We start from the raw sequence: 26,894 nt of genomic DNA, 5'->3' as shown, positions 1-26,894 counted from the left end.
TTTGTGCTATGCTAAGATGGCATACAGACATGAGTGTTGTCTCATCAAACTGTGCGATAACATTGCTAAACACAAAACATCTACTCCTATGATGTATGCTTGAGAAATCATTAAGTTTCTATGTTAATTTGGTTTTTGTTCAGTAATTTTGCATTTGGCTTTATGAGTTTTGGTGTACGGTGTGTCAGCAGTACGGTTGATTCTGTTTATTATGACTCATTTTGATTTGATTTAAGTTGAAGACGCAATACACTGATTCGATTCAGTGTGGTTAAGATCGGCTCGGTACAGTGTTTCAGTCTGGTTGTCTGTTGCTGAGTTATGTGGATATGATTAAGTTTGGTTTGGTTGGCTGAGGTATGAAAACAGGTCTGGAAAGCAGCAGAGAGCCCGTGTTAGGCCTCAGGTTATGCTGTTGAGGTGATTTAAATAACACTGTCTGTCTCTCATTTCATTAATACACTTTCCCTCTCTCACAGAGCCTCGGGGCATACAGCTAGAGCCGCGACTGAATGAAATTCTGTTTTTCAAAATGAGCAGCATACTCGAAAGCGATGGTAATCTCAGATGTAGAAATTGGAAAAGTCAGCACAGCAAATGCATCAGCAGCTTTCCTCCAGACAAACATGCAATATTGATTCTCTTTCGGAACAGGTCATATTTTATGTATTTGTTTTAAAGATTTTGATATTGTGCTCCTCAGGTTTGGGAGAGGGGGAGTTACGCCTGTAAATTAACATTAATGATGACTGAAGTAGACATACTCTCACAGCCTGGTCACCTCTGAAACATGGCCACTTAATCAATCTTAATTGGATTAGTGTGTGTGTGTGTATGTGTATGTATATGTGTGTGCATGCGTGTGCGTGTTGACTGCTGCCTGGACTGTGTGGCGTTATCCATGTTCCCATTTTGACCCTGCAGTGTGTGTGTGTGTCTGTGTGCTTTATGTCATCTTGCAGCAGCCACTCTAGTTGAGCTGTCTCTGCACATAATAACTTTTGTTTACTCACATCTCCATTTTCCTCCCATCATTAAAATTCAAATGCACAGGAAATCCAAATAGATGCATCAACTCAATTGCGTTCGGATACTATGAGGCCGATTATTTACCATAATGGCATACAAGTAAATAACAAATAAACAAAGGCAAGGGCAAAGTGAGCCAGAAAAAAATAGCCTCTGATATCATTTTCGTGGAGCGCCGCGTCTAACAGTCACTCTTCCAGCCAATTCAGCTGACAATGAATTGTCAAATGGCGCTGACATCAAGAAGACAGATACCTTCATAAAGGCTGCCTTCAGTGCCACATAAACAGGAGCAGGAAATGAACTGGAGTTTGAATTGCAAAGGACTGCGATGCACTGAGGTCCATGATCATTAAGTCGCTGAGGAGGAGGAGGAGGAGGAAGAGGATGGATGGACGAGTGAACTGCTTCTGTGCCTCTTCGAACCGTCCACACGCCTAATCAAGTATTTTGCATCTCCCCAGACTCCTCTCTGCATGTATATGAGTTGACCGTGAAAACATTTGCAGAGCTGCCGGTTAATGGCTCTCTGTAGGTTAATCCACGCGGACTCTCACGACTTAATCTGCTGCGTCTAAATGCAACGCAGTTATCCTCCAGGGCTCTGCTTCCGACAGGTGTAAAATAACAAAAATTGTTTTGTTCTGCACCTGCTTTATGAAAAAATACTGACAGCTAACCTTAAAATATGACCGATTACATGAAATACAATTATGGCACTTTAGAAGCTTGTGTCTCTTGCTGAGAGAGTGGGAAAAGTGTTGATAAAACAGAACGCTCTACATTTTCAAGTGTTGAGTGATTAAGTGTTGAATGATGAAGTTCAGGTGCTGAAGGATATGATTCTTTTTGGAAATGAACTCTTCATTTGAATTCCACACACTTTTACCCCGGTGCCTGAGTGGATGGAAACTAATAAAAAGGCACTCCATCTGCTCCGGAACTACAGTAATGACACGAGAAAGAGAAAATACTTCTTTTGCTTTTCTACATTGAGCCGCAGGAGAAGAGAGAACTCCACATACTGTCCTTTTACTTGCGATAAACTTCATTAAAGAAAGAATGTTAAGGTTTCTGAGACCTTCGTCAGGTAAAGATGCAGAACATAGAACATTTGGTTACACTTTAAAATAAGATAAACAATTATGTCAGTTGTTACTAAGGAGAAAGTAAGGAATAAATGAGGAAAACATTGATAACTAATTAATTGTTACCGAGTAATCCCTGAATAACTGTTATTCAAATCAGAAAATTACAAGAGGACAGTCTGGAAGATCACTGAGCATCACTTGAATACGACTTGGATGTGAATATTAATATATGAGCAGTTTATTTTTGGGGAATCCTGCTGCCTCTGGTTTGTTATTTAAAAATAATTGTGAAGCCCCAGGAAAAACTCAGTAGGTAATTGTCATAGTCATGATGTTATGATGGACTTAGTAAGTATTATGAGCACAAAAAGAGTAACTAATGATTAAGTAATTAGTAATTAATGAGTATACTTGGTAACTACTCAGTATTATGTTTAACTTTACTTCAGGGGGCACAAAAAGAGTATTTAATGACTAAATAATTAGTAATTAATGAGTCTATGTCGTAACTGCTCAGTATTATAAGCACAAAAAGAGTAACTAATGATTAGGTAATAAGTAATTAATTATACTACTTCGTAACTACTCAGTATTATGTTTCACTTTACTGACTATACATGTGCTCTTCTGAGTACCATTCTAGTTTTATGTGTAAACATGATTAATATAAACACAATTAAAATCAATTTATCCAAAATCATTTCTACCACAATGACAAAAATAATATGGGGTGACTTGTTTAATATTTATTATTTAATTTAATATTAAATGTATATTATTATATATAATATTTAATTTTCTCTGTTTTGAGGTGGAGATGTTTTTGTTCCTCAGCTTTACCTGATTGAAGTCTAAGATCTAAGATCTAAGATAGGTATCTTTACTAAAGTTTATTGCAAGTTTATTTACAGCCTATGGATGTCCTCCTACACACCTGTCAAGTATATGAGCCTTTACAGTCAAGCGCCATTCAATATCAATTATAGACTCTAGCATGTGCGTAGGAAGATGCAAACAGGTAACAAACTTTCATGTTAGACTTTGCTTTGGTTTTGTGGATCTAGTCCCAGTTAAATGGGAGCAGATACTTTTATTTCGTAAAAGAATGATACTAAATCTGCCCTCGGCTAACATTTCCATGTAGGTTTTAATTACAAAAGACCAGGAAATCGGGGCTGATCTGAGAGGAATGGAAATGGAGATGAAAAGAAGGCATGTTGAGATTTAGGTAAGAAGAGAAAGGTAATGGAAGGCACGTGAGTGTGTTTGAGTGTGTGTCCGTGTGTGTGAATGTTAAGGGGTCTGAAGGCTTTAAATTAGATGGCACATTGCTGCAACGGCTGAAGAATTTTATTAAGAGTCTTTATATCTTCTGCCTTAAGCTGCCCCGATCAGCATAATCCCTGTCCAAACAAGAGATAATGAATCTTCTCTTTTAGTATTGGGTTAGATAGAGGAAAGCATGATGCCAGTGACGGGAGGGAGAAGTGCACAAATTATTGGATTTAGATTAGGAGGAGCCTATTTTAATGGGTTTGAAGTAATACCACAACGCTAATGAAAAGTTGCCCCGGGCCTACATGATTGGGTGGGGAAGTGTGTGTGTGTGTGTGCATGTGTGTAAGAGACAGAGAGAGAAAGCAGATTGGCCGATAAGCTGTACTTAACATAGCTCATTGAAAAGGCCCAGCCATTGTGAGAGCGGATGTTATTGTCTTCTGTTGTTTTTTATGTCACGCTATTCAGTCGCATCCATATGTCGTGGTTTATTTTTAGCATTTATTCGTGATTACATGTGTGTGTTTGTGTGTGTGCTGGAATGCTCATACGTGTGCCTAGCAGGCTCCATCCGCCAAACACAGACTGTTGTTAAAGTCTGCTTATATATGTATATATTCAAACTTAAATTTACATTTTCTCCTCCGGTTTGTTCAAAGACACTTAAAGCAGGAGTATAGAATAACACATTTAATTAAAGGCTTTTATGTTTGCCGGTTTATCTGCATGAGCAGGGCCGCATCTCAGAAAGTTTCTAATGACCTTGGAAGCACTTTTGATCTCGTTCAGCTCAATAAATGCAAATATTTCCCAAACTTGCCTTCCCAAACAGTCATTGTTGAGTTGTTTTTGCAAAAGCCCTTCTCCACTTTGCTGATAAAACTCCCCACATCTGTAGGTTTTTTATTATTAAAATGCAGCCTTATTGCTATGTCAGATAAAGCTTCAGAGGGAATCCCTGCAGGGTACAGCTAATTTACTCAGCCATATATGGGAAGGAGTGGCTAACATCATGAATAAAAAAACAAAAAGAAACCTTTGTCGTGCTCATTTTTAGCTAAACCAAAGGGACTGCACAAAGTACAGACAACTTTGGTATGTCAAGAGGTCAACTGGTGCACTGTTGTAGAGAATTATAAGAAAAATGTGAACAAGGTTGACTCATCCTTTAAATCGCAAAGATTGCCCTTGTCTTTGTAATGTAAAAATCAGCCAACCTTGGTCTCTAAAGACCAGTTTACATGCACACGCACTCGCTGCCACTCTTTTAAAGCAGAGCAGGGCTAATTTATCAAAGGAGAAACATCTCAACCTTGGTATTTGAATAAGTAACCACAGACAGCAAAGACATATTAAAAGTGGTCCCTGTGTCTGTACTTTTTTCCCGCCAAACAAAGTGAAGAGGAGGAAAGAAACGTGAAAGAAACAGTCAAGAGAGCAGAGAGAGAGCGCTGCTGTACAGGCTGGTATAGAAAAAAAAGCTGGATAGGCAGATATTGGCAAAATGTGAGACACAGAGAGAGAGAGATACAGACAGTGATAAGAGCAGACATGTACAAGGTCCTCTGTGGCCACAGCCTCCCACAGAAACAAGACTTACCTCCAACAATCATGATGATGTAACGTGTGCAAGTCTCCTGCGCTGGATATCAGTCCTTACGAAAAGGGGGATGAGAAAAAAAAACCCTTTTCCTCTGCTCTAAGCGCTGTATCGTAGGCGACTGGACTTGAAAATGAAAATGTTTCATCTCTCATCCACAGGGCTTCTTCAGTTCTAACTAACTGGACAGCTTAACCATTCACAACTAGACTCACCTAGCCCTAATGACCCACATGAAGGCCGGTTGGTTCAACGACCCAGAAGTGGCCCTAACGACTCTGAAACTCAGAGTTCACACGCGTCCTTAACGACTCTGTAAGGACACTCCCACACAGGGTTTAAAAGCCTGCGTCTCCTCTCCAGTTAGTTAGAACTGATGAAGTCTCTTGGATGAGAGATGAAACTGAAACCAGTCCAGTTGCCTACGATACAGCACTCAGAATTACCATGACCTGGATGACTGAGAACCTTCATCAACCTTTTCCTCTGTGTTGTGGCCTTTTGTTCACAATCATGTCGACCCAACGGTGACGTCACTTATCATTTTCAACGCCTTGATTTTGGAATTCTGTCGTTTGTCCATCTTGTTTTTTTTTTTTTGGAGTAAGAACCCAAGGAAACCCCTTGGTAGCGACTTGACAATCACAATCATTCATTCGTTGTATTCACACAATCGTTCATCATTTACAAAATGAACCACCTGCTGCATTGAAGAAGAGTTGAAACCTGCAATTGAGACCACAGACTCAAAAAGAAACCGTTTACTGAGGTAATAAGTAGAAGTAAGAGTCATTTTCTCACAAGCTTACATACAATCAGGCTTCTTTTCGAATGTGGCATAAACCAGTGGAGTCGCCACTGGTTTATGCCACAGTCTGTTAGAAAGAAAGCAGAATGTTCATGTTTTAAACAGTTAATGTTTCACACGCAAACCTCACTAAAACTGAGACTTTCCTGAAAGATCTGCATACGTGTGTCCTAAATCAAAGAAGGCAACACTTCAGTGGTAGAAAAAAGTGGAAATGTCACCTCATGCTTTGATCGCTCTATTTACAACTAATGGCTGAACAACTCTGCTGATGAATTTCAGCATGAAGTGGTGCTGTAGTGATTAGTTGGAAAAGGGCCAGAACATTGTTGGCTCCAGCTTTCTCGAATATGAGCATCCGCCATTTTTCTCAGTTTTATAATTTTGTATTCAAGTATCTTTGAGTTCTGGAGTGTTGGCAATCTGAAGATGTCACCTTGGGCTCAGGGAACATTTCCAATATTGTTTGGCTTCTCACAAACTAAACGATTAATCAAAAAATGATCAGATTAAAAAACAAAGTGATAGATAATGAACAGAACTGTTCCTTGCATATATGGTGGATCTCTCATAGGAGTCATTCCGCATTAAACCTTTTTCACAGCAGGCATTTTGACTACTTGTCACAGCGGGAAAAGAGCAGGTGAAACAAATGTTAAAGATGGCTCAGTTCCATCACTAAACTGTGCCAGTGAGCCAGCACACACATCAACAGGACGCAGGTTTATAATGTTCTCAATTACACCTGCGCTTCTAAACAAATACCTGCACCTGTGAGACCAACAACTAAAACAAAACAAAACAAAAAATACAATGAATGAATTAAATTACCAAATAAATTAACACGTGTATTAATTAAAGCATACACAGAGAGCAGGTGGATGTCCAGAACATTTTGAGAACATTTCTTAATTGGTTTAAAGGTTATTTTCTCTTTTAGGATTTGTTATTTTAGAACTTTGTGGAGGCGTTTCATTTATTATTCATCCAAAATGTTCCTTTTTGCTAAGAATCCCACAGTGCAATTCAACACATTGAAACACATTGACTCTTTTATTATGATCATCTTTTATTATGATCATTTTCAGGTTCATAATTTTATTTTGGGTTACTGCTAGAATAGGTTTACATGCTGTAGTTGTCTTCCCTCCATCTGAAACGCTCTGTTTAAGCTCCTGTCTCTTTAAGGCCCCTCTCTTAAATACCCAGTCTGATCTGATTGGTCAGCTCACACATGCCTGAGCCAGCACCGCTAACAACAACAGAGCAGCTGTGCTAAAGCAATTCTTGCATGCCAAGCTAGCTACTAGGCATAAATTATGCAAATGTGTGACTCTGATACAGTGTGATGTCACAAAGTCACAGAATTAAAGGCGGGGCTACTGACAAGGCGATTCAAGAGCAGTGTTTTCTGTGGGAAAGAGGAGCTTCTGTTGGTGCAGATTTTGACCTTGTTAACTTTTAAGATTTTTTACATGCACAAGAATCTATATAAAAAACTGAAGGGAAGGGGGAAAAAAAAGCATAGTGGGTCTCCTTTAATTGACCCAAAAGCACACCTGTGATGACACAAAATGAAAATGACTCACAAGTGTTCGAAATCTCAAATTACCACTCAATATAGAGTAGATTTAGAGTCTCTACTATACAGGGACGAATGATTTCCTCTCCCTGCCTTGCCTTATCAGCGCTCATCCTTCACCTCTGTATGTGAACATCATCTCCCACATCTTTTATGTATGCCTGAATGCCTTTGTGTCCTATAGCTGAAAGTCTCATGCAGATGTCACAGACATGTAATGCCACTGCCTACGTGGAGGCATCATTAGCAATCAAAACATCAAAACAAAATCACGCAGTTCCTTCTAAATACCAAAGCAGCGAGAGGTAAGAAGCTTCAAATTCCCTCGTTTTGCTAATTACTGCACAATTATTTCTCCCTCCTGTGCCAATTACAGCCGTATTGATGAAGACCCCAGATGTGCCACCCTAATAATTAATAGGGCAATATTATGGCTTGCCATGTGCTCACAAGGTTGGGGTTTCACCTGTAGCAGTGACAGCGTGGCTCTACGTTAGGCTAGAAAATGGATTTAGCTGTCAGCTTCAAGGGCCAAGCCCAGGGATGGGGCAAAGGAAGAATGGGAGGAACTGTGGTGACCCGCAGACTGAAGGGCAGAAGCTGAGGGGGAAGAAGAGGCCAGAGGGTGAGAGCTGGTGTGAGGAGGTCACGAGAGGAGCTGGTGGATGAACGTTTAGGGAGATGTGCTTCATTACCGATAAAAAAAAAAAGAAAAACTGAGGGTCATGGAGGCTGCCTACATTTGGTATCAACATCCGTCAGTGACCACTTGTGATCGTATCTCACTTCCCTTCTATATATGCAAATAATCACGTACATCAATGGAACAAACCCTTACAATTTTCTTTTTCTTTACACAAATAAAAATCATCTCCATGTATAACATTGACCGAATTAACAAGAAGGCCCATATAGTTAAGGATTTGTTGCAGAAAGTGTTTCACGAAGTTTGTAAAGTTTCTCCTAACACAACAACTCACAAAATGTACAGATTTTTTAAGGAAGTCTGGCAATTTTCTTCACGGGCCTCAGAGAAGTATCATATAATAGTTACTGTTTACTGTGTTTGTAAAATTTGACATCGACATTGTTTATAATAAATAAAATCCATCCATGTCCATCCATTTTTTTTCGCTTCTCAGATGAGAGAAGAAGAGTAGTCAAAACTTAAATCTTCCCAAAAAGGTCAGCTTCTTCGACATCTTTTGAAACCCACCCACATGTTCTGCACATAAAAAAACCACAAAGTTTTGAAAGTAAATGTTGAGCTTCAAAAGTTTATTCTTGACCTTGGAATCAGCAGTTGACAAAATCCATCCATCCAGAACACAGATGAAGTTGACTGCGAAGTGAGGTTGTTTTGTCAGTTTTAGCTCGGCTGAGGTGGGAAAGTTGGCATATCTCAAAAGAAAAGATGATGGAAACAGATTTTTTCGAATAAACCCCTTTCTCTGCTTCTCTTTACTGTAAACAACATTTACGTCATCCTGCCACTCACTGTTAAATGCCTCCACTCCAACAGACAAGCTCCCCAAAATCTGAGACCACGCTCTCTATCGCTGTCCATGATGAACAGATGTACAAAACTGTGCAGAGCAAACAGAGTAAATCTCAGTTTTATTGAGCATGCATGTGTGCGCGAGTGTGTGTGTGTGTGTGTGTGTGTGTGTGTGTGTGTGCTGGTATAGTACCGAGTCCCCTGCCAGGCCAGTGTGTTGAGATTTAGTGCAGATGCAGATCTGACAAGACAGATTAATCTGAGAGAAAAAAGAGAGGGGAACAAAAAAACTGTCCTTTCTAATGTTTACACCCGCCGTGTGCCCAGATTAATTACAGACACGCACAGGAAATACACACCCAGGAACAATGAAGCCATTTGTCTCCCTGAAAATACACACTCATACACACATCCCCCACTGACACACACACACACACACACACTCAAGAAAAGATAGCACCGTGCTAATGTGACATCTCTCCATGCCTAGGGGATGTGGATGAGATTATGTCTGTGTGTGCGTGTGTGTGTGGAAATTATATAGCAGGAAGTTCATTACCACCTTACCGCTCAGTGTGAGGCCACCCGCCACAGAGCGGCTCGCTGGAACCTCAACAGCATGCTGGGAGCTCAGCCTGAGGGGAAACACACCCCGTTTGGAGGCAGAGATATAACATGAAAGCGTAAATATGAAAACAAATAATCCCAGACTAACGTATACCTGCTGTTTCCTCTGTATATTTGTATACATTATTAATACTCGCTGCATTATTAAATATCTCTGCTGTGCTCAGGTGCAACTACAGATGAAAATTTTTGTTCGAATGACTTGAAATGATTGGATTCAAACAGCTTTGTTTTTCTAATTATTAAAACTGTAAATCTACCTCTGAATCTGCTTAACTCCAGCATCTGCACAGCGCCTTAATGATGCACACGAAGAAGAGTGAAACTAATAAAAGTCTACCAACAAGCTATAACTCCGTCTTCCCGCTGGAGCTTTATTATTTTCTGACTCTGAAGTGAAAAAATTGAAAAAAGTGGGAAAAAAACACCTCCATTATTTGAATTGGCTGAACTTATCTGTATAGCCGAGGCACCGTTCTCAGATTATGTGGTGTTGGAGAGCTGTACTCTACTGGAGTCAGGTTGAGGTGTGTGTGTGTGTGTGTGTGTGTGTGTGTGTGTGTGTGTGTGTGTGTGTGTGTGTGTGTGTGTGTGTGTGTGTGTGTGTGTGTGTGTGTGTGATTGAGTGCTGGGCCAGAGTGCAGCGAGACACAGGTGTATTAAATTGGGTCAGCGTTTTCATTTCCCAGGGTGAGCACACACACGCACAGACACACACTAACAGAATTGCGCTATTTCTAAGTGAACCCAAACACACCTGCACACGCTATGCAGAAGAATACACCCACGCTCATATAGTATGCATATACACGCACGCATGCACACACACACACACACACATTAATACATCCAAGATAAGTAGGATTAGGAGAATCTCAGCCTGAGTCAGACACAAGAAAATTGAGGGAAGTTGTTTTTTATATTTCCTTTTGTGACTTTGTGGTGGTGTTTATGCACGAGTATGTGGAAATGATGCTGTACAGCTGCCATGTCCAGGCTTTAAACCACAGGAGAGTGGGGTCAGAGGAAGGTCAACTCCCTTCCTGAGCTTCTGTAAGAATAAAGTTTGAACTTTTCGCCCTTGCGTGTGTGTGTGTCTAACTTTTGGGTGACCACCTTTCCTGATGTTCACCATCAAATTACTGGAAGTCTATTTCGACATCATGAAAGCTGTTCTGTTCTAGCAACAACAATAGCAGCAAGCAGCAATAACACACAGCACAGTCAGGCTTCACAAGAGACAGAACAAGGAAAAAGCAAACTAGTTAGCTTGAATGCTGCTAGGCCTGCAGGACATTTTCTACTAGTAGAAAGCTAGCAGTGCTACATTAGCCTAGAGTTTGATTTTGCACCACAAAGCAGCTTTGTGGAACATTTAAAATGTGAAGTACAAAGACAGCTACAGTTTTTTTCGGCTTTATTCCTGAAACAAGTATAACCTATGGCAGAAATACATTCATCAGCATTAAGGAAGAAACGGTTTTGGATTGAGAGCAGCAGACTTTCAACGACCAGCTTCCACAGCGTCTTTCCTCCATCCAACCTGACGAGCTGGGCCACCCCCAAAAATGAGGCCCAAATCAAGGATGGGAGTCATGCTAATTCAGTTTAGATTTAAGAAATTGATAAATTGGGCTCAGCTGGCCAAACAACGTGAAATGAGGTCATCCCGGATCAAGCTGTTGCACTCGAAGCGGACCAGTTCAGAGCTGAAAAAGCGCAAGACTACAGCGAGACAAGGAGAGGTGGACTCTGATGTTGAACTTTTGATGTGAAGATGCCGACCATATTATCATCACCATCATTTTGCTGCTGGTTACAAATACCCTGACACACATTTAAAAGTTGCACTACCTGTTTATATGTAGATAAATACCTGTATATATGTTCTACATTTGTGTAGCATGAAGCAGAACTTTCATTTCATTATGTGTATGTCAGTGTCATCTCAAAGTGCAATAAGAGGGTAAACTCTTAAATATAACATAAATATGCATAAATATATAAATAAAATGAATGTCTCTAATGAAAAATTAGAGCATAGTTGGGTTTGTGGCCTTTAATAGTTAAGGCATTTTCTCGGAGCAATCAGGAAAATTTAAGATGTGCATCATTCAGCTGTGGTGGCTGCCTCTTGTAAACAGCTCCAGATGGGGGAGTCATTTTGTGTGAGGGAAGAGAGTTTTGGACAAGATGACATTTCACCTGCTGACACTTAAAACTGACTCCAATTTTTATTACCGCACACTCTTGAAGTCAGTCGGTTCAACGTGCTGACAGAAATGTTCCTGCCACCAAAACACCCTCGTATGTATTTACTACACTGTACTGTAGCTGACATAACCTGTAATTTCCTCCACAACTACAGCTTACATTTAGATTGAATTCAACTTTGTCACGGTTTATTTTTATTTTTTTACAACTGGTGTGAGTGGCTGACATGCAGAAACTGGGCACAGAAAGAGCTGACATAAGACATCACACACACACACACACACACACCTGTTAGACATTCTCTGTCAGCATTAGGCGACACAACAGGCCTGCAGTACCCACACCTGTCTAGATCCATCAATACAAAAACAGCGCAAAGACAGCGGGACAGGCGAGGAAGATTCATCGCTTTGTCTGAGCTGGTGTGATGTGACTGATGGGAGGACGATTTGACTTCTTACAGTGACACTTGTGTGTCCGCGAGGACATGACGGACAAGGGAAATGTCAACATACCTGTCTGATTAGATGTAGTTATGGAGAAACAACAACAAAAATGTTTAAAGGAGACATATTATGCTTTTTTGTTTTTTTAAATAGGGTCTTGAGCATGTAAAGTCTTGAAAGTTAAAAAGCCAGTGGAAGCTCCTCTTTCCTACAGAAAACACTGCTCCTGAAACGCCTCGTCAGCAGTCCCGCCTTTAATTCAGTGACTTTGTGACATCACGCTACGTCGCCATATCACACATTTGCAGAATTTATGGCTAGTTTGTCATGCAAGAATTGCTCCTCTGTTGTTGTTAGCGGTGCTGGCTCAGGCGTGTGCGAGCTGACCAATCAGAGAAGACTGGGTAACGGAGCGTATCAGACAGAGGGGGAATAGCACTGAGCAGTATGAGAACTTTAGTTTTTTGAGCATTAAAGCATGTAAACCTATTCTAGTAGTTACCTAAAATAAAATCATGAACCTGCTAATTAGCATAGTATGTCTCCTTTATGGAGGAAATGGGAGGTTTCCTATGACATATCTGCTGCCAACCTTGACATATTATTTGCAGCTCTCGAATAGATGCGGGAAAAGTTCTCAAGAGCTTTTCTTGGAAAGATAGATACTCTTTAGGGGACGTAATCGCCGGTGCTTTACAATACAGAGTGATGAATTTCAGGAGGAGCCACAGAATGTCTCTGTAGGAGGAAAAACCCTCTCTAGCCACACAATAAATAAAACTGCCGCTCTTCCCTCTGCTGTCTGCCCCTCTGTCTCACTCTCTCATTCTTTCTAACACACTCACAAATCCAGCTGCTGGACTGTGTCACTTGACACAGGTGCCCAAAGAACTATTGCGTTTCATTCATCAATCTGAAGCTTGAAACCTGCAACAACTGTGCACGCTAAAACAACTTACTCACACACACACACACACACTCACACACACACACAGACAGCAAGACAGAAAGAGAGAAACAGCTGCACTCTGATGAATGCCCTATATTCATTCCACAGGAAGCTAGTTCATCTGTCACTACTGATGCAACCCTTCCACTCTAGCCCCTCGAAACACACACACACACACACACACACACACACACACACACACACACACACACACACACACACACACACACACACACACACACAAATCCCAGTTCTCTTTCTCTGATTAGTCTCCCAGCTGGTCTCTGCCACAAATGCTCCTTTGATGCATCTTCCCGGGGGCCAAAGCCACCATCAGCACCCTCCACCACCTCCTCCCTTCCACTTTCTCCGCTCTTTTCTCGCTTCCTGCATGACATTAAAGTCACTTCCAGCAGCCCCCTTGTGAACCGTTACTCCCCGCTGTCCTATTCAGTGGCGGCGATGGCGGCGGCAGCAGCAACAGCAGCAGCAGCAGCAGCATTAGCAGCTCTGTCCTCCAGCAAGAGGATGAGAGAGAAAAGAGAGGAAGATTTGTCCCTGTCGTTTGAGTTTTTTTTGTTCCTGCAGAGTTGAGGCGTAATGAGACGTCCACTTCAAAGTCCTTTGTTTTTTTATTACTGCATAAAAGAAAGGAGTGGGGATCTGAGTGTGGCTGCACATCTGCACTGTTGTAGTTCAAGTGCTTTATTTTCATGTGCACAACAATTACAGCAAAGCAGTCGTTGGCAGTGAAAAACGAGTAAAAATGAGGATCTAAATTGTGCAGAAGTTAAACGAATAGATGAATAAGATCAAATGAATAGACAGGCACTGCACTTATAAATAAATATACTGTGATATAACAGGTAGTAAATAAATAAATATATACAGTGTGTGACAACAGCTGGCTCGATTCACCTCCTCACAGATCATCAGCAGGCCGATAGGAGCTGCATACTGGTGAATTGGTAAACGCAGCACTGACTCATCACTTTGACAAGCAAGAAAGTGATAATCACCCACTCAAGCAGCAGGTTGCCATTACTTTCATTGCAGGATTAGGAATTCTGCTGCTTCTGTAGGGCACATTTACATGCATCCGACTCCCCCAGTAACCCAGAGATGACACGGTGTGTTTGATAATCAGGGCGAATGTCTGCGAGGATGCGCGCTAGCCTACAGCGAACAGCTCACACCGACACCGTCGAATACGAGGAGAAAAATGAAGCGCTGTGCTTGTTTTGATGAATTTAATTTATGCTACCGTTCAAAGCCTTAATATAATGAATACTGTGTTCAGATGACAGCAGCACATTAGCTGTAGCAGTTGTAATTGTGAGAACTGACAGGAGACTAATCCACTTATTTGACCACAACTACGCGTGTAAGATGTGATTATTAACCCTTGTTTTTTCTTCATTGTTTGGGATCCCACAGACATGAAACCTGCCATATCTGCATCCTTTAAAGGTCCCACATTGCAGGAAGTCAGATTTACATGTGTTATTGATTATACAATAAAGCAGGTCTACGTGTTAAATAAATATTGTATGAGTATCAAAATGCACACAGCCCATATTCAGAAACTTCGCCTTCAAACGAGTCATCAGTGCTTCAGTACAGTCACCGCCCTAGGCGCTGTCATGGTTGCAAAAACACCGGCAGAGCTGATGTAGAAACACGGTGAGGATAACTGCTCAGCTAACCAATCAGAGCAGACTGGGCTCTTCAGGGGTTCTTAAAGAGACAGGCACTAAAACGGAGCACTCAGACAGGGGATGAATACAGGTGCTGCAGCAATTAATAGTATAAGAAAAATAATGTTTATAAGTAAAACAATATGAAATTGTGATGCTCTGTAAAAAGTTTGTTTATTGAGTTAATGCATTCATTTTTAAGGTATTCCTCTTCCGATTACATTTTCTCCCCCAAACTACATAGTGCATCTTTAAGGCATTTGATATTTTCTTGTTGACACCCCAAATAAAGTATGAACCTGAAAATATGCATAATATGGGACCTTTAAATACCTTTTTAAAATGTTCTTCTGACTTTATTATGACACAACATGTAGGAAAAAGTACTGAAGTGGTAAACCATTCCTTTGCCACAAAGTGAGCTTACACATTTGACGAAGGCGACAAATGTGTTAATGACCATAATTCCCTGCTGTCTCATGTGTTATATGATGCTATGCCTCCAGTTTATTCGCCTGAATCATGTACAGACAAAGACACGTACAGTGTGTTATCATAGATAGTGATGTTTAGGGTCAGTTAGACCCCAGAAAGGTCAAACTCCATTCCTAATGAAGAAATTGAAGCTCTAATGATAGAAAGTTTTATTTAAACATCAATCCCAGATATAGAGCATACAGAAATTCATTGTATATTGACGCCAAACAGAAGTAACATCGTTACCGGTCATGTTGACATCATTTCTTGTTTATTATCTGGAGGTATTGCAGTGACAGCACACATATTTTGTGAGTGGAGGGATAAATCAGATTCAGAGTCTGAGATTGATTGACCACTTTTATTATGCTGGTGGAGGCTTCACACGCAGAATTTTAAATACCTTTTAGGAGAATCTCAGTGTTGGAAGTTTTGACTGACGCATTACATTTAATGCTTGTAGTCTCATTTAGTAAGTGTTGTAAAAGGTACCACAAAGTCATACCTGAGTAAAAGTAGTGGAGTAAAAAAAGTACAATATTTACCTCCAAAATGTACTGGAGTGGATGTATGAAGTAGCAGGTAATGAAAATACTCAAGTAAAGCACAAGTACCTCAAAATTGTACTTGGAAAAAAAATGCACTTAGTTGCTTTTTGTGAGGGCTTGACTTCTGGGGTGTGTTTACTGAAGGAATGACAACACCAACTGTGTAAAGTCCGTCTTTATTCAAATAAATTCATCTCTAAATAGTGTGTGTTCAGTTTGCAGTAAAAGAAAGTTTAACCTGAAGCCACACGACTTCATGTCATCTGTCGCTGGAGGTGCAGAACAATCAGACTACAATGGATTGAAATACTGGCGATTTATGTTCAGACTTTATAAGTCAGTTAAAAAAAAAAAAATCACTTCAGCCCGAAATGGATTTGACCGCTAAATACCATCTCCGGAGAGAAAGCTTTTGCTCCGACCCTCGCAGAAGGTCAGCACTTCCAACGTTTCACCAACATCACACTAAAATCCAACAGAGGGCTTGATCTCACTTTAAGGGCTTAAGCGAGTTATTTTGCCCGCGTTGAACTTTTAACATTTTATTTCCTGCGAATGCGGCACACCTACCTTTAAAACTTCAAAAAGTCACCTCAAATCCACAGAAATGATGTCACCGATAAAGAAGCGCAGAAGCAAAAGGACCAGTCCAGGTAGAGCAGTCAGAGGGAAGCTTGTAAATATGGTTCTTTATTGCACACATGACATTTGTTTTCCTTTTTCTTTTTTTTGGTGTGAGCAACAAAAACTGGCATTACATGTTTTACACCCTATTCAAAATTCTCAGTCTAACCTGCTATAAAAACAAGGTAACACAAAACAAAATAAAGGCTACTTCACATAAAAACTTACAACTCCACAAAAAAAAAATCTCACAGATTTTAGTGCACCACTATATGGATGAGGAACTTACAGTATATACCATACTAGTATGATTTTAGGAAAAAAAAAGTTATATAGTTTTATCACAGTGAAAAAATAAAAGAAGAAAAAAAAAATCCAGTGGGGCTTAAATTTTTCTCATTCTGTATTTTGGTAGCATTTGCCCTTTAACCACCTGAGTGCTACATCGCTGAGACCAATACTGATTGGTTAACCTGCCGTTTAACTCATTGGAGGAATGTTTGTTAAACAGAACAGAAGAAAAAATAAAAGGATTGACAGGTGAAAAGGTAGTTAGTAGATAAATACACTGAATGCCCTGCGACAGATTTGAAAAGGCACCGAGAACTCGGCCAGAGATGGCAGCAGTATGTGAACATACTGTGGTCCAATCACAAGTTCTCGGTTGATCAAATTCGTTAACATTAAACCGAAGTTTAATGGTGGGAAACGTGACCAAATTCCCAATCTTTGGTCAAACTTTTTCCAGTATGTACACAAAAAAAGCGTGGGCATTTAGTTTTTTGTGCTCAACAAAAAAAGAAGCTTTTGGCGAGATAAAGGGAGACAGGAAATTGGCACTTGAAGGATAGAGTACAAAAATATCTTGAGAAAAAAGGCACTTTTTGGATTCACAGATGCAATATTTTTAGGCAGTGATTGTTTAATATTGTGCTGTGGAAAAATAACTTTCCACTTAATGTCTTTTTTCATCGGCTTGGCGGTTGAAAATCAGATAAAAGTGACGGCATAAATACATCGACTGGACGGATTGTAGCTCAAGTTGCTCATTACGGTAAAAAAAGGAGCCCATCAAAAACATTAAAAAGGCCAATCCTACATTTATAAATAAAAACAGCTTATGGCTTGAATGTATAAAAGGAGGGAAAACAATTTAGGCTCGCTGCCAGTAATCCAATCTCCGTCTCTACTTGCTGGTGTACAAGCAGGTGTTATAGGCGAATAAACACCCATTTTCAGATCAAGGACAAAAAAATGTTAATTCCAGAGAGGAGAGAAATGTTAAGTTTTGATGTTAGACACTTTTAATCCTTGTTCTTTTGCTTGCCGAGACATGAAGAGAATTTGCAAACATTTAAGGCCAAGTTGCTTTTGTTGTGCAGAGGAGAGAAGAAAAAAAAAGATTCTGGAGGCATCACTCAGTGGGTTAAAGTAATAATCAGGATTAATGAAGTTAATCTTTTTGCTTGTGTGTCAGTGTCAACACCTTGAATTAGTGGAGGAAGGAAGCTGAATAGAGAGAAGAGCAGCTGAATGAACTCAGGGACGAGTGCACTGACAAGAAGTAGAATGAACAACACACACTGGCAGTGTTTCAGACAAAAAAAAAAAAAATCCCCTAAAAAACAATAAATATTGGCTAGCTGAGAGCCATATCAGCATTTTCCACTGGAAGGAATAGTAAGGTTGTTTTGATCCCAAAGTACTTCATATTGGCATGGTGTAGTGGTGTGTGTCTAAGCATTATGGATGCTCCCAAATGGCCCAGTATTAGCTATTATATCAATAAGCCGAATGGGGAGAAGTGTTCACCAAACAGGCAACAGCTGGTGATAACTGTAATGCTGCTATCCAGGCATAACAAGCCGTGGAAGCAATGGAGGAATAAAAAGAGCGGGGACAGCTTTAGACTATCACACAACTGCCATCTATAAATTCACCCCGAGTGTCTGTTGTAAATAACTCTCTACGTCTATAATGTGTGCCGAGATGAGATGTCCTGCTCTGCATAATTCACAGTAAGATTAATCCTTTTGAGATGACTAACACGCAGTATTTTAGCACAGATTACCTAATGGTTAGACAAAAGAGGAAAGTGGGACTTTTATCTTGAGGGATTAAACATTGTGTGCAGACAGATCACCAGAGGGAACAGCTCACCCAGAAGTTAACCAGTGACCTCAAGTAACGTGCAGCTTACACCCCAGCCCCCCCACTGACACTTCCTGTCCAGTCAGTGACACAGAAGGACAGGACAACTAACAAGAGAGATGTCTCTAATAACAGAGGCGACGGACACAGCAGCAGTGTTGGAACTGAGCGGGGAGGGCAAGTATGAAGAGTGTCAGCAGATTTTCTCCAGCACAGAGGTGAGAGTGCGTGAGCGGGAGTGAGAGGGGGGGACGCTTATCAACTCGTGCAGTTTCCAGTTAGGTTGTGTGTGCGGAGTAAATTGCATGTATGTGCACAGTTGGCTTGGAGAGTGAGTGAGAGTGTGAGAGTGTGTGTGTGTGTGTGTGTGTGTGTGTGTGTGGTTGTGTGTTCATGTAGCGTCAGTCAAGTCAGTGTAAGTGGTGGCCAGACACCAGTTTTAATCGTGTTAGTCCGTGAACCAGACCAAGGTAATACATTCATGAAACTGGTTAAAAACACAAGACAAAATATCAGCAAGTTAGTAAAATTCTTACTAAGAATGTTTTATTAAAATAAATGCCAAGAGGTTAATAAGAAAAATAACAGCATACACCATGAAAACTAAATGCAAGCATGTAAAAATACTTATGACAAGAAAAACTAATAAAGTAGCTAATGAGTTAAACAAGCTGGGAATTGGCAAGAAAACAAAATATAACAGGGAAAAAAAGGCAACACTCCCCACAAGAGACAGTTTTCAAGATGTAAAAGAGAAGGAGGGGGAGGGGGGAGTTGCAGTGGGTTTCATTAAAAAAAAGCACTCAGAAACATGATTAATATACATATAAAATGAGATTAGAAAAATACATTATAAACCTGTAACAATGGCTGCTGTTAATTACATTATCATACATGTAGTAGGCAGGCCAGAGAGAATACGGTAGGTATAGAGTTAGCCTTTCACCTGATGGACTTATCCAGCCTTTCACAATGACACAGCAAAGTTGTAACATTGCAGAGGGAATTTTCTTAATACTGTCAAATGCTGAATAGCCATCTCTTGCTCCACTTTAATATTGCATTTCAATTTAAAATAATAACACTGAAAAAGGAAAGAAAATAAAGATTCATTGACCTTTCGGTGTAACAGCATGATGAAAGAGCTATGAATAGAGAAACAAACTGCCAAGGGTAATATCTGGATCTGAGAATTCCTCGATTTAATATTATGAGTTGATTTCACCTTCCAGCAACAAACTGTCAGCTGTTTCAATAACTGAAAACTATTTGGCTGTGAAATAGAGTTGCTTGTTTCATTATACAGCATCCTATCTTGTCCATTATAAATCTCGTGATTGTATTGATAGTTTGTTGTCAATTTGACATCGAGAGACGTGGACTGGATGCTTTCAGTTTGCAGCTGTTGAAACAAGCGCCAACGGGGACGACTCCCCCCTCTTTTGTTTCATATCCGTTCCCTTGCATGTTATGTATTTTTCTCAGCTCATGATCAAAACATGTTCTGGCAGGCAGACTACTGCATTTGCTATTGGCAGTTCAATTTGTTCGAGGAAGTTAAGTCACAGTCACCAAAAAAATAAATCAAGACAATATTTCATATGATCATTTAAATTCTAAATAAAAAGAGAACAAAACCTGCACATACAGCAGAGTAAAGGGCCATCAAGTCAAGGAAAAAAGAAGAAAATAATTTCAGGAAGACAAAACCATGGCACATATTTTAGCTGGTCAAAACGACTGCTATTCTTTTTGCATAGAATAACTTCGGTAACACCACGATACGGTGGGAGCTACCCTGCTCGACTATTCAGAGCGTGTAACACTAGCCATTCCTCTCTGCGCCATCTTGGTGGGTGCTGGATATTATTGAACACAACTGGAATACTCAGAAAACAGAAACCACTGTTGATAAGGCACTTTTATTTGATCCTTTGAAAACTCTCTAGGCGTCTGTCTCGTTTCTGATCCTCGCTAGCTTTTTCAAGGGTTTACGACTGTTTTGGTCTTCGTCTTCCTTTTTCCAATCATATCCAAAAAAAGGTAACAGCACTTTTTTCCTCTCCCACTCAGGTTTTTCTGTTTTTCTCCCCCGATACTGTTTAACTTTTTTTTTTTTTAGTTTATTTTTTCTGATTTTGTAACTGCAAGTAAAGTATCAAAAGCTAAAATTGCCAAAAATAGATTTTTCAATTTTTTTCTCTTCTCCAGCACCCTGTAAAATTATCTATGTTTTGTTCTCTTCTGTATTTGTATATGCAATGACAGATATCTACATTTTTATATATTTATATATATATTTATATATATATAAGACGTATGTATAAAGCAATTTGAACAGGCAGGCATGGCTTTCACATCCTATTTTTTCTTGAGAGAGTTGAACAAAAGATTGTGGGCTCAGGAGCTTGACTACGATCACGGGGAGGTGTGACACATTGTGGATGCGCTTTTGGATGGTTAGTCATGTGTTCAAAATAAACGTTTCATCATTTTTAAAAAATGCTTTTGCTAATTTGCAGGAAGGCTCAAGATTATACCCACCTGATGTCACAACTTAAATTTAACTGGGGTTAAAAATAAAAAAATAGACTCAAACGAAAGAAAAATGGCCAAATGTTGAGATGCAAAACTAAACAAATAAACACTCTTTTGGCAATGTGGCTGATGAGACAACTCAATATGGAAGCCAGGCATCATGACAAAAGCATTTATGTACAGAACTTCAAAGTGCCCTTCCCCCTAGCAATGGACTGTCATTGAGTAGCGTGTTGATTTAGTGTTAATTGTCTGTATTCACCTCAGAAAAAATACTAATGGGTGAAAAATCATCTAACTGACTGGCTGTCTGATCCAGCTGAAGGCAGGCACCACAAATTCACACCTTTCCAAACTCTAAAATCACAAAGAGAGCCCTCTATGAGACAGATGCATAATTGCAGATATATAATTCATTGGAAAACCCTTTGGCTAAATATGCACACTTAATACTTTTTTTTGTCTTTTTGATCACAGCTCAGCTAGCTCATCGAGATATTTCTCTAAATACATCAGGCACTGGATAATGGATGTAGTGTGGATGGGGGGCGTAGCAATGGTCAGTCGCTAATAAGCACTGCGCCAATGTCCCCGAAGCCTCAGCACACCCTACTTTCATTGTAGTATTAATTAAAAACACGCACACACACACACAGAAACCCATCATCCCAAATAGTAACCTTCCCATCTTGCCTTTCATCACGTCTTTCTTTCTTTCTTTCTTTCTCTCTCTCTTTCTGCAGCCTGCATCACACATCAGATTGTGTTTTGTTTTCCAGAGATAACCACCTGCCTTATTTTGGCTAAATTTAAGAAACGCTAATTAGTCAAATATAAACAACAGAGAAACCAAAACCAAGTGGAGAAAATGACTCAAACGTAAAAAGGAAAAAAAAAAAAACAAGACAGAAGAAAAAACACATAAATCATAAAAAGCTCTTTTTGCAATCATTTCAGCCATGCTTTTTTAAAAACAGACAGAAAGCTGTTTGGAGGTGCACACCCAGAATGTGTCAGCTCATAATTACATCTTAGAGCTCAACAAACTGCACTACATGTGAAAAATGACAGAAATTAAACAAGTTAATGTGAGTGTATGTTCTCTTTCCTTCTATTTCTTTTTCTCTCCCGGTAGGTGGGTGGGTTGGAGCAGGATGGGGAGCGGGTGGGGGGAGGCCTCTTATATTTGAGGGGGCGGGGGATTATGTCATTACTCTGAAACCAAATGGTTTGCGTCGAATAGATATTGAACTTTTGATTCATACAAGTGAGGTCACCAAATTAGAGCGATTACAGGAGGGTGGGTGGGCAGGTCGGGGTGGGGGTCTTTATTGCTATATAATTCAGTGCAGATTTATGAGTAATACCACAAACACATCCACCCAGTGTATGATTCATGAAGAAAAAGAAAGAGAAAGAATGGGAATTGAACTCAATGAACAGAGGGAAAAAATGAATATTACACAACTTTGTTGTTGGGTTTGTTGTGTTTCTGTGAAGATTCTGCGTTGGTTTCTATTTTTGTTTGTCAGAACGTGTTAGGGTAACTGTACGGGCAGGCGCCTCTCTCTCTCTCACTTGCGTCCGAGAGGCTAGCAAAAGGCAATTACCAGTTAACTGATCAGCAGGCAGGCTTGGGGCGGCTCGTCATTGGGTGAAGAGTTCAGAGGTCAGAAGGTCATGTGTTAGTTGCCGGTGGCGGCTAGGTGGTTAGAAACAAAAACAAAACAAACAGAAAAAAAAGATAGAAAGGATATTAGTGTCAGCAAGAAGAGACTGGAATGACATCATTTTAACAATAAAATGAATGCAATCTCTTATGTCGCCCCACCCCTCCTAAATCCCTTGCCAATGTGAGATGAACCCAGCTAATCTCATTTTAATCATGACGCTCTCACGTCATGATCCAAACTACTAAAGCCCCCACCCCTGAATCAGGTAGCTTGGTGGTTTAATTTAAGCGCACATTGCCCCCAAAACCAAAAAACAGAAGCAAAGAGAGGTCGAACAGACAAACACAATAAGAAAAACAAAAATCTAGTGTTTTAGTGTCTGTCAAGTTGAAGTGCAAGTTACAAACGGTGTGATTAGTGGTCAGGAGACTTACAATAACTAATGTTATGTGAGGGGTAACTGTGACTAGTGGTAAATGTGCAATGAATAGATGAATCGATGTTTTCCGATTCTTTCTCTTTATTTAGCAGTATATTTTTATAGAATATAAATATACACAAGAACCATAAATACATTTGATATAAAATGCTCAAATATAAAATGACAGTACCTCACGTACAACTGAAATATTAAAAATGTATTTTAGCTTTATTTCAGTCTATTTGCAAAACACTGGAGAGAATGCAAGCTACCTCAGCTTATGTCTGTGCGTGTCTATCTTCCATAGAAAAATAAAAAAATGCAAAATAAATTTAAATCTCAAGGTGAAATGGTGCCTGGTAGCAGCATGGCTACTTGTCTTCCGCCTGCTAGCTCTCTCAGATACAGTATAGAAATGTTTCTCCTTTTTTTTTCTCTGCTCCTTATGAGCCGAGGAGATAAATCATGTATGGGAACAAGCCTGCCCCATTTTAGGCTCTAATCTCACATCAGAGGAATGTCATTATACACCTTCAACACTGCCTGCAAAGTACTACCTGTCCTGGCTTCACAGCTGCATGAACCAAAAAGCTGTTGCGATCACTTTTGCCTGAGCTTTGACATATACACAGTCTACGTATATATGTTAAGTACTAAATGTAAACAAAATGTGCAGACCACAAGCAACCATTTAGCTGGTGTGTGGATGTATGGGCTAAAAAACGTGGGTGGGGGGGGGGAGGATAACAAAAAATACAGACAATATACAAATTCAACTAAGGCATCGAGGCATAATAGGCATAATAATCATTGAAATTCATCAGTCAATAGCAGAGTGTAGCTAAGGAGACTAAACTGACCTCTGTCAGCGGTCACAATCCTTTGGTAAGGATGGACCCGCGTGTCATGCCGTCTCACTTTAGTAGCCATTGCACCTAGATTGTAACAGGTCCACAAGGTTAGAAACCATTCACTTTGAGCAGGGGAAAAACAGTCATCTTTTACAGTAATAACATTCACATTTTTAACCATTATCATTATAATGCTTGGATAATACAACAATACACAGAATAGCAACATAATACAGGTTATAGTACATATACACACGCCACACATATCATCTCTCTCTCTTTTTTTTTTTACGTGTAGAAAAATGCAGTAGAAAAAACATAATACACCTTTTTTGGAGTTTAACTCTAAAAATGCATAACTTAAGTAATAAAATTCCACAGTGCTCAGATTTCTAAGGAGGACTCTTAGAAAAGGGGACAGGCTCCTGGGCTGTCTGGAGGAGGAAAAAAAATAATGTGATTCTTCCTCTGGGATCCAGAGGGGGATTGAGAGAAATTTGTCTCTTTATTTTGAAAGGTGGGGAAATCCAATACAGCTCTGATGGTAATTGAATAGTGCCAGACACCACCTGCCTTTCCCTCTCTCTTTCATTTTCTCTCTCCCTCTTTCACCGTTTCTCTCCAGGTCAATCTGTTCACTGGCGGCAGAGGCTGTCACTTTCTTCCTATATTTGTCACAAATGATTTCTTCCCACTGCAGTGCTTGATACTGCCTCGTGTACATGACACAAACAAGCATGTCAGTGTATGTTCAAGTATTGCAAAAATGAAACGCGTATGGGAATTAAGAAATAAATCAAGCTCTCCCAGAGGAGGAGGAGACATGTGATATAAGTTATAAAAAAAAATCTGCAAGGATTTTGTTCTAGCATTGTCAAGCTGAGAGTGAGTTTTGGCTTATAACTACCTCACCACCTACACTATTCTGAAGAAGCAGATGGCCTGACATTTCCTTATTCTAAGACAAGCCAATGGTGGCTAGATACAGTAGCGCGGGCAGCTGAGCCAAGTGCATGAATGTGTGTGTGAGTATGGGAGTGAGTGTGTTCCACAGGGCCCCGCGTTGCTGAAGGCACCGATCGATAGTGTGAGTAAATAAAATGCACTAAGCTGGTGTAACCCTGCAAGTTAAAGAGAGAAAAGCCAGTCAGCTGCCCCTGTCTGTTCTACACATGACTCCCAGAGGCACCTCAACTACACAGGTCAGCTAAAAATCACACTCGTGTCTGCTGCTGCCAGATGATGCCACGGACAACATTAAGAGTGTCAAATCAAAGCTGGGAAGAAAATAACAGAGGCTCCCTCTGTCTTAATGCGGAAAAAACAGCTTTGCTTTTGTTAAGTGCAGCATCAATATAACATATGTTGTTCATATCAGACTCTATTCCATCAATGGATGTACAGTTGTCTCTTTGGCAGCAGATGTGTCAAGCTTAAAGCACCACTGAGTATATAGTATATAGACCCTCATATTGAACTGTACTCCTGACACAGAAATGAAGGGGAGCGTCAGGTATTAGCACAGAGCTCAGGTTCAACAGGGGTGAGGCTAACACAATGGAGAGAGGGGAAGGCGAAGAATAAAGGGAAGACTGGAGGAATTTAATGAACATCCCCAGTGGGAGTGAGAGAGGGACTATCTACAGGCATCAAGGCCTGCCTGCAGAGAACAGCACAGAGAAATGATTTCAAAAGCTGCAGAAATCCGAAGGGATCTGCCGCCAGACTGAATATGCCTCCAGGCCAGTGCATGAAAGGGTTAGAGAGCAGGCTGCATGGATGGGAGCGTGTTTCTGTCAGCGTGCCTCGTCTCACACCGAGGCAAGCCCTCCTATATAAACCTTGCAGAAAAGAAGCGATGTAAACCTGAGAGCAGGACTGTTTGGCGAGAGCATAACTATAAAGTCTAAATTATAAAATTCCAAGAGCCTAGCCCTCACAAAGTCATCTCTGTCCCCCTTTGCCATTTGAATACAGTGTCCATATGAGCCACATAGCTGGTCATCCCATTACCTAGAGCTTCACCAGCACATCCACTCTGTGAGTTTGTTTTTGATCTTCAGGTGGACACGACATATTTACCTTTCAACAAGTCCTGACTGTGGCTCATGGAAGCCGCGTCCAGCACCCCTCCGGGGTAAAACAAGCTGCCCTCCTGTCCAGGCTGGCTAAAGCTGAGCGCTGTACCTGCCGCACCCATGCTTCCCCAGGCTCGCTTACCTAGAACCCCACTGTGCTCGATGGGGTACTCCAGCAGGGAGGTGGGTGCCAGGGCGTAAGGGTACTCGTAAGGGGTGGTGTAGATGAGCCCGCCATCCGGTGTGGGAGGCACCAGGGTGGGGGTGCCATTGGGCAGCATGGCAGCCATCTGAGTGGGCCGGATGAGGTTCATGATGGGCGCCCCAGCTGGTGTTGGGGGCCGGAGTGACGGGGGAGGCAACACCTGACCCGTGGGGGCCGCTATGAGGCGGGGGCCCTGAGCGGCTGCTGCCGCCGCTGCAAGAGAGAATGCAAGGGTGGCTGCCATAAGCAAGAGAGCAAAGGACAGGATCAGAAAGAAAGAAAGAGGATAAAAGTGTTGTGTGGTTGATCATAAATCACAGATGAACAGTGAGGGGTGAAAATACAAAAGCAGGAAAAGAAGAGGGTACAGAAAGTGGCAGGTAGAGTGGAGAGAGGAGGGGGAGGGGCAAAAGGGAAAATTAGTCCATGCAATGATCATGGTGGTGAACCACAAAAGCCACAATTTGCTGCAAAGAAAAAACATAGCCAAACAAAACAAAAAATAACCC

The 26,894-nt window shown here is 40.6% G+C and overlaps 1 protein-coding gene across 6 annotated transcripts in view; it reads right to left on the bottom strand.

Annotated features, from left to right (window-relative positions):
- Positions 1–20,744: 20,744 nt before the first annotated feature.
- qkia (QKI, KH domain containing, RNA binding a) overlaps positions 20,745–26,894 on the bottom strand; it is a 73,223-nt gene continuing 67,073 nt past the window's right edge. Inside the window, exons 6-8 of one of the 6 annotated variants that reach the window (XM_073484300.1) lie at positions 26,323–26,622; positions 24,112–24,186; positions 20,745–22,859 (exon numbers count right to left, since the gene is read on the bottom strand). In XM_073484300.1, the coding sequence (XP_073340401.1) occupies positions 22,843–22,859; positions 24,112–24,186; positions 26,323–26,622 (392 nt within the window). In that variant the 3' untranslated portion in view covers positions 20,745–22,842. Of the gene's footprint in view, positions 22,860–23,973; positions 24,187–26,184; positions 26,623–26,894 lie in introns of those variants that run through there. The other 5 variants (XM_073484296.1, XM_073484294.1, XM_073484298.1 and 2 more) reach the window with 5 other exon arrangements.

Source organism: Pagrus major, chromosome 16 (assembly GCF_040436345.1).
Source record: "Pagrus major chromosome 16, Pma_NU_1.0".
In the NCBI taxonomy this organism is placed as follows: Eukaryota; Metazoa; Chordata; class Actinopteri; order Spariformes; family Sparidae; genus Pagrus; species Pagrus major.
The sequence above is the reverse complement of the archived record's forward strand: the minus strand, read 5'-3'. Positions and strand labels throughout refer to the sequence as shown.